This window comes from Eurypyga helias, unplaced genomic scaffold (genome assembly GCF_000690775.1).
Source record: "Eurypyga helias isolate BGI_N326 unplaced genomic scaffold, ASM69077v1 scaffold2173, whole genome shotgun sequence".
NCBI classification, from domain to species: Eukaryota; Metazoa; Chordata; class Aves; order Eurypygiformes; family Eurypygidae; genus Eurypyga; species Eurypyga helias.
The window spans coordinates 1,219-9,752 of record NW_010242893.1 but is presented as its reverse complement, the minus strand read 5'-3'; the positions used below and the strand labels follow the sequence as shown (position 1 = coordinate 9,752).

At 60.6% G+C, this 8,534-nt stretch overlaps 1 protein-coding gene across 1 annotated transcript; it reads left to right on the top strand.

Moving 5' to 3' along the window:
* The first annotated feature begins 2,796 nt into the window (after window positions 1–2,796).
* On the top strand, window positions 2,797–5,793 carry GAL3ST1 (galactose-3-O-sulfotransferase 1). Its single transcript, XM_010149194.1, has 2 exons — window positions 2,797–2,921; window positions 4,644–5,793. The coding sequence occupies exons 1-2, from the start codon at window positions 2,797–2,799 to the stop codon at window positions 5,791–5,793; spliced, it is 1,275 nt and encodes a 424-aa protein (XP_010147496.1).
* The last annotated feature ends 2,741 nt before the right edge of the window (window positions 5,794–8,534 follow it).

Genomic DNA, 8,534 nt, shown 5'->3' with positions numbered 1-8,534 from the left:
GCGTGTGCGTGCGTGTGTGTATGTGTGTGCGTGTCTGCGCGTGTGTGCGTGTCTGTGCGTGAGTGTGTGTGTGTCTGCGTGTGTGTGCGTGCGTGTGTGCATATGTGTGTGTGTCTGTGCATGCGTGTGTGCAGGTGTGTGCGTGTCTGTGCGTGTCTGTGCATGTGTGTGTGCGTGTCTGCGTGCGTGTCTGCATGCGTGTGCGTGCGTGTCTGCATGTGTGTGCGTCTGTGCAGGTGTGTGCGTGTCTGCGTGCGTGTCTGCGTGTGTGTGCATGCGTGTGTGCATGTGTGTGCAGGTGTGTGCATGTCTGCGTGCGTGTCTGTGTGTCTGCCTGAATGTGTGTGCGTCTGTGCAGGTGTGTGCGTGTCTGCGTGCGTGTCTGCGTGTCTGTGCATGCGTGTGCGTGTCTGTGCATGCGTGTGTGCATGTGTGTGCATGTCTGTGTGCGTGTCTGCCTGCGTGCCTGCGTGTCTGCGTGTGTGTGCATGTGTGTGCGTGTGTGTGCATCCGTGTGTGCAGGTGTGTGCGTGTCTGCGTGCGTGTCTGCGTGTGTGCGTGCGTGTGAGCATGTGTGTGCAGGTGTGTGCATGTGTGTGTGTGCATGTGTGTATGCGTGTGTGTATGTGTGTGCATGTCTGCATGCGTGTGTGCGTGTCTGTGCATGCATGTGTGCATGTGTGTGTATGCATGCGTGCATATGTGCGTATGTGTGTGCGTGGCTGTGCATGCATGTGTGCATGTGTGTGAGGGTGTGTGGGTGTGCTTGTGTGCATGCATGTGTGCCTGTGTGTATGTGTGCATGAGTATGTATGTGTGCATATGCATGCATGTGTGTGCATTTGTGTATGCATTTGTCTGCATGCATGTGTGTATGCATGTGTGCACGTGTGTGCATGTGGGTGTGGGTGTGGCTGTGTGCATGCATGTGTGCGTGTGTCTGTGCATGCATGTGTGCATGTGTGTGTATGCATGCATGCATGTGTGCGTGTGTGTGCGTGTCTGCATGCGTGTGTGCATGTGTGTGAGGGTGTGTGTGTGTGCTTGTGTGCATGCATGTGTGCCTGTGTGCATGCATGTGTGCCTATGTGTATGCATGTGTGCCTGTGCGTACGTGTGTGCATGTGTACACATGTGTGCATGCATGTGTGCGTGTGTCTGTGCATGCATGTGTGCCTGTGTGTATGTGTACATGTGTATATGTGTGCATGTGTGCATGTGTGTATGCATGTGTCTGTGCATGCATGTGCACACATGTGTGCATGTCTACATGTGTCTGTGCCTGTGCATGCATGTGTGTATGCATGTGTGCATGTGTGTGTATGTGTACATGTGTGCATGCATGTGTGTGTGCATGTGTGTACATGTGTCTGTTTACGTGTGCATGCATGAGTGCACGTGTCTGTGCATGCACGTGTGGATGCATGTGTGCATGTGTGTGTATGTGTACGTGTCTGTGCATGTATGAGTGCATGCATGTGTGCATGTCTGTGCATATCTGTGCATGTGTTCATGCATGAGTGTGCATGTGTGTATGCATGTGCCTGTGCGTGTGTGTGTATGCATGTGCCTGTGCATGTGTGTGTACATATGTCTGTGCATGCATGCATGTGCATTCATGTGCCTGTGTGGATGCTTGAACATGTATAGACATGCATGTGTGTCTGTGTCCTTCCATGTGCGTGTGTGTGCAGGGATGGGGGGTGTGTGTGTGTGTGTGTTCTTGTGTCCCTGTGTGTGTGGGGAGGGGTTTTTGTGTCCCTGGGTGTGTGCATGTGTGTTCATGTGTGATGTCTGGGTCCTTGTGTGTGGGGAACGCCTGTGTGTGTCTGTGCCCACATATGTGTGTGTCTGTCCCCATGTGTGTGTGTGGATGCGTGAGCATGCACAGATGTGTGTGCTGGCATGTGCCCCGGTGTGTGCACACACAGACGTGTGCCGTTCCAGGTGTGTGTCTGCACGCATGGGTGCACATGGATACGGCTGTCCCTGTGTTACACACAAGCGTGTGCGTGTAGATGTTCACGTGCATGTGTGTGCTGTGGCTGTGCACGTGCACATGTGTGTGCAGGCATGTGCAATTCTGCATGCACGTATGTGTGTGCATGTGAAATTGGGGGGGGGTACCTCCTGCCCCGGACCCTCTAGCCTGGCAGGTGTGTGTCCCCTGGCCCCCACCCTGAGCCACCCAAAGGTGCGGGTGCCCTGACGGGAGGGGAGCCGGGAGCTGCCTTGGGGCTGCTGGAGAGGCCGGGAGACGCAGACCAGGCTTTGGATCCAGTACATCCCAAGCGGATGTAGCTCCTGATCCAGCCTGGAGATTTTCTTGGGAAAAGGCATCTCAGCCCCCTTGGAAAGCCCCTGCCCGCGCCGGGGATTTTTCGGTTCTGGGAAGCCGTTGGTGCTGCTGGGCAGAGGACACCCACTCCTCAGCCAGGCTGCCCCGTGGCACAGCTTCTTCCCCAATTCCCGTGCCGTCGCCTCTCCGACTGCTCTTGCGCTGGGCCGGGGAGTCGCTTTGGGTTTCCTCGGGGTGGGCACAGGGTGCGCAGGGCAGGCAGAGCCGCTGCTCTTCGCCACAGATTCATTGTGCCCGGGGCCGGGGACACGCCTGGTGCCCGCTCGCGGCTCTCCCAGCCGTGCCAGCACCGAGCGGCCCAGCGAGATGCTTCCCGAGACTCCCCATGTCTGAGATGCCCCTGCGCCTTGTTCGTGTGACTGGACTCGCGCAACCCGTCCCACTCCTTGCTCCCTGGTGCTAACGGCTCTCCTCTCCGACGGCCGCAGGTGACCAGGATGCTGCACCATGGGAAGCACTGGAAGTCCATGTGCAAGGGGCTCGTCCTGGGGACCCTCCTGACCAGCTTCATGCTGCTGCTCTACTCCTATGCTGTCCCCCCACTGCAAGTCAGCGTGACAGAGTGAGTGTGGGGTCCCCATGTGTCCCCCCCGGCAGCTCAGCCACCCCGTTCGGCACCGGGCACCTCTAACAGAAGCCGGTCCTGGGGCTTTCCAGGCTCCGGTGGCTTCACACCAAGATGTCCCTCCCCTTCCTTCAGCCTTCACGCTGGCGATGGTGCCCTGTCCTGGGTGTGGGGAGAGGCGAACCCCAACTCCCGGGGGGGCTGGAGATGCTCATCCGGGGGGTGCTGCTGCAAAACAGCGGCCAGCACACAGCTCCTGGGGGGCGGAAGGGATGAGGAGGTACAGGCGCCCCCCTGCCCACCGCAGCTTCATGACTCCAGGGAGAAGGGAAAGCACCGTGGGAGACATTCCCCAGCAGCCAGGAGCTGTGGGCAGAGCTGAGGCAGGTCTTGGGGTGCTCTTTGTCGAGGGCCTGTCCTGCAAGAGCAGCCGGAGCGCTGCCACATGCTGCCCCTCGACCACGGGTGGGCAGGGGTGGCACCAAGCTCTCCGCTGCCCACCACGGCAAAAGCCAGCGCGCAGCAGGGCTCAGCTTCTGCCCGTCCCTCCTGGCGTCAAACGTTTCTCCACGCTCACCGGCGCCTGCGGGTGTTTCATGAGCCGCGTGCCGGATGGGATCGGTATCATGGATCAGCTTCGCAACTTCATTAACAGTGTCCAAAGTCACTCGACACTGTGGTCTCTGTTCCCTGCTCTGGGCATCTCAGATGACACATAAATTGTTCTCGGTGCTCCCCGAGAGCCCATGAGCTCATCTGCAGGGAATTATTCCCCTCTTTGCTGAGGTGCTGGATCCTCCACGGCTCCTAAAAGGGGTTGAGAGCTGCCAGGCCTCGCACGAACGAGATCCGCTCCTGTCCGTGGAGTTGCAGCCGCGGAGAGCTCGTCTCTGCACGTCTCAGCGTCACCTGCACCAGGGCCACTGCAGCTGTGCCAGTGGGGAGGGGTGGGGACCCCCTGCTCTCGCTGCACTGGGCTGGGGGGGGTGACCACAGTGAAGACCCCCAGAGCGGTGCATCTCCAGTGGTTGGGGTGGTCCTGGGGGTGAATAAGCTTGGTTTGGTGGCTCAGAGATTCACAGAGTCACAGAGTGGAAGGGGTTGGAAGGGGCCTCTAGAGATCATCCAGTCCAACCCCCTGCCAGAGCAGGATCCCCTAGAGCAGATCCCACAGGAACAAGTCCAGGGTCCTTGGAAAGTCTCCAGGGAAGGAGACCCCACCCCCTCTCTGGGCAGCCTGGTCAGAGCTCTGTCACCCTCACAGGGAAGAAGGGTTTCCTCATGCTCAGGCTGAACCTCCTGTTTCCCAGCGGGCCCCCCGGCCCTGCCGCTGGACACCACTGAGAAGAGCCTGGCCCCAATTCCTGACACCCCCCCTTTAGAGGTGCATCCGATGTTGGGGTTCATGGGGGTGGAGGGCTCTGCTCTGCTCTCCGAGGGGCTCCTGCCAGGTGGGTGCCCCGGTCCCACTGTGCACGTGGCTGGGGGGGGTGACGGGGGCTCTGCCTGAAGCTGGGCTCCTCTCTGCCAGGGATGCTGGGGGTGAGCACCCATTCCCAGCTCCAGCGCCCATCCCTCGGGTGAGCACCCATGCCCGTGTCCACCACCCATGCCCGGGTCCAGCTTCTCCAGGAAGGGAAATGGCCGAGGCTCCAGGGTGGCTGGGCCGCGTTGGCTGAGCTGCCCTCACCGTGGTGTCCTGTCTCTTCTCCCCACTAGGATCCCTGTGTCCCCCTCCTGCTCCTCCCACCCACGCCCCGGCAAGGCACCAGCGGTGGCCAACGGCACGGGCAGCCCCTCGGGACGGAGCTGCCTGCCCAAGCTGAACGTCATGTTCATGAAGACTCACAAGACAGCCAGCAGCACCATCCTCAACATCCTCTTCCGCTTCGGGGAGAAGCATCGCTTAAAATTCGCCTTCCCCAACGGCCGCAACGACTTTTACTACCCCTCCTTCTTCGAGCGCAGCCAGGTGCAGCACTACCGGCCGGGCGCGTGCTTCAACATCATCTGCAACCACATGCGCTTCCGCTACGAGGAGGTGCGCCAGCTGCTGCCGGCGGACGCCACCTTTGTGACGGTGCTGCGGGACCCTGCCTACCTCTTTGAGTCCTCGTTCCACTACTTTGGGCGCGTCATCCCCCTCACCTGGAAGCTGACGGGGGATGACAAGCTGGCAGAGTTCCTCCGGGACCCCTGGCACTACTACGACCCCGACGGGTTCAACGCTCACTACCTCCAAAACCTCCTCTTCTTTGACCTGGGCTACGACAACAACATGAACGCCAACAGCCCGCTGGTGGAGGAGCACATCCGGGAGATAGACCACCGTTTCCACCTCGTCATGTTGCTCGAGTACTTCGACGAGTCCCTGGTGCTGCTGAAGGACCTGCTGTGCTGGCAGCTGGAGGATGTCCTCTACTTCAAGCTCAACGCCCGGAAAGGCTCCACCGTCTCCCGGCTCACACCGGAGCTCTATGAGAAAGCCACCTCCTGGAACCTCATTGATGCCAAGCTCTACCGCTATTTTAATGCCACCTTCTGGCGTAAGGTGGAGGCTTACGGGAGGGAGCGGATGGCCGCGGACGTGGCCGAGCTGCAGCGGGAGAATGAGAAGATGAAGAGCATCTGCATCGACGGGGGACATCCCGTGGACGCCAGCGCCATCCAGGAGTCCTCCATGCAACCCTGGCAGCCGCTGGGCGAGAAGTCCATCCTGGGCTACAACTTGAAGAAGAAGATCAACAAGAAGCACCGGAAGCTGTGCCGCAAGATGCTGACGCCGGAAATACAGTACCTGACAGACCTGGGGGTCAACCTCTGGATCACCAAGCTCTGGAGCTACGTGAGGGACTTCCTGAAGTGGTAGGGGCCGGTGGGCACCCCCCTCTCCCCAGGGAAGAACCAGGTGCTTTCCTTTTTCTTATTCATGGTGGTTTTTGGTTGGACGTGAGCAGAACCGGCCGGAGGCTCCAGCACCCAGGAATGGTCAGGGGGACCCTCCATCACCTCCCTGCAGAGCCCCAGCCTGGGCAGGAGCCTGTGGGGGGGGTCTGCTGTCACCCACCGGCAAGGAGAGCAGAGCCTCTGCCTCCACCCCAGCCTCTGAGGGGTCAAGAACTGGGGGCTTGGGGGTGTTTTTTTCCAGCAGGATCCACTTCTTCCCTTCCCACGGAAAGGCTGGAGGAGGTACTCCTGAAGGATGTGGCCTCGTCACAGCGGGAGCGGGACACCCATCACCACATTGCTGGAGGCAGGCCCTGGGGTGGGCAGGGGCTCCACCTTTCCTGGGTTGGGCAGAGCTGCCAGCAAGGAACCCAAACCTCGAGGGGCTCCTCAAATCACCCCGTGACCCTTGAGCCCTGGTTTGGGGCTGCATGTCGGAGCCTGCTGCACCACTCCAGCTGGTTCCAGCCCATGAGTGCAATGAGTGTAGCACGTTCTCAGCCCACCCACAGCCGTCCATGGCAGGCTGTGACCCAGAGCCAGTTGGAGAATAGAAAACCAACCCCAAAACCCCAGCATTTATCAACGGGCTCATGGTCCCCGCGGGCAGAGGGCACCCATGCAGCAGGTCCCCTCCCAGCCCCCCCTTGTCGTGGTTAGAGGGCCCCATGGCCCTGTTCCCTACAGGGGACATCCTGGCAGGCCCATGGGGTCTGGTGAGAACTGGTGTGGGGAGGAGGTGGGGACTGGGATCCAGCAGCCATCGCCCCCGTGATGCCATCCCCTGGGCACAGAGGGGATGTGGATGGGGTCCGTCCCTCCCTGCCGTGGGGGGACAGCTCTCGGACGTCCCAGCCGGGCTGCATGACATCGGCAATGCCGTGCCCTGCTGTGAGCGGCCCTGGCCAAGCACAGAGGTGGCACCTGCTGCTGAGCTTCCCTGGCAGCGAGGGGACCCCTGCCGGCCCCCTGGCCCGTGTTCTGCTCCCTTTGTAAAGACCACAAATAAAAAAGCAATTCTACTTTTGTAAGATAAGTGTGTATTTGGCATTTTTTAATAGAAGAACGGTCCAGCCGGTCTCCATCCATCTCCTTCTTCTTCGTGGGGCCAGATCCTGCTCTGCTGGGAAGGATTTCCTGGCTCTGCTCTCCCTGTCGGTCCTGGGGTGGGTGGAGAGCCCCATCTCCCCTGGGCACCACTGAGGAACCAGACCCCCAGCACAAGTGGGGCGCTGGGATCCATCCCCACTGTCTCTGCAGTGCTGCTGGGTACTGGTGTGGGACTTGCCTGGGGCCAAGGGGTGGGAGGAAAGTCCCCCATTCCCTGCTCCCAGCAGCCTCCTACAGCTGCGACTGTGGGTCCAGGATCGTGTGGTGGGACTGTGGCTGGAAGCAGGACTATGGAGGGAGAAGGGTAGTGCACCGGGGACCAGGGCTGTGTGGTGGGACCAGCATCAGCGTGGGACCACGACCCAGTGGTGGGATCAGATCCATGGGGCAGGACTAGGACCATGTGTAGGACTGAGACAGGGACCGTATGATGGAACCTGGAGCATCCATGGAACCAACCAGTGCGACCAGACCATGTGGTTCCACTGGGACCAGGCCAAAGAGGTTGGACCAGGACCACATGCAGGACCAAAACCACGTGGTGGGACCAGCACCGTGCATGGGACCAGGACTAAGTGGTGGGTCTGGGACCACGCCGCAGGGCCTGGAGTTTCTTCCAGACCAGGACTGTGAGCCGGACCAGACTGAGTGGTGAGGCTTTGTGATGGGACAGGGACAGAGTGATGGGACTGGGACAGCATGTAGGACCAGCCCCACGCGTGGGGCTGCTGACTGACTGCGGAGGGAACCCAGCAAACCCCCAAGCCCAGCAGCGCCAGCTGGGGCCCGTTGGCACCCAGCCCTGGTCTTTAAGGGCCCGCAGGTGCTGCTGGGGCTGTCGCTTGCTGAGGATGGGGCTGTGCTGGTGGGTGCTGCTGTGTGGGGCTGTGCTGGGAGGTGAGTGGGGCTCGGACCCCTGGCTGTTCCCCTTGGTGCCCCCACTGGTTGTACTGGGGGAGGTGGGTGGTGGGTGCCCCTCAGTTTTGGCTGGTGCTGGTTCCCGGTGCTCCTGGACCCACTGGTGCAGATCCTTGGGGTGAAGGGGAGACCCTCCTAAAATGGGTCTGTGCTCTGGGAATGTGGGGCTGGAGCAAGGGAGCTTGCCAGGAGCTCCCAGTGTCCCCAGGTCCCAGCAGGTCTGTGAGGGCCTGGTTTTGGCTGTGGGCCTAGAGACACTGGTGGGGTACGTGGCTCCTGGCAGTGATGTCCCATCCCGTGAGCCCTGGCTGGAGTCCTGGTGCTGGGTAATGCTCCGGGGTGTGCCTGCAGCTGGGGTGGCTAGGGACACAATCTTGCGTTTTGGGAGGGTTGTGGAGACCCTCGTGGAACACCTCCTTCTCCAGTACCCACCGCCAGAGCGATCAGTGGTCCCGTGCCAGGTCTTGGCCACTGACACCCTGATGTGCCAGACCCAGCCAAGCTCCTGGGTGCACTCCCCACTTGTGCTGTGGCCACCCGCACCCCACGAGCCATGGGGACACCAGAGGACCTGGATGTCCTTGCTGTGCCTGGGATGTGCTGCTCGTGCTGCTGCTCCGTGGCTAAACCCTCCCC

What these genes read in the sequence shown, in the direction of transcription:
- GAL3ST1 (XM_010149194.1), top strand. Translation starts at nt 2,797, where the DNA reads ATGCTGCACCATGGGAAGCACTGGAAGTCCATGTGCAAGGGGCTCGTC. An exon ending in CTGCAAGTCAGCGTGACAGA is followed by an intron (nt 2,922 to 4,643) that starts GTGAGTGTGGGG and finishes TCTCCCCACTAG; the next exon opens with GATCCCTGTGTCCCCCTCCT.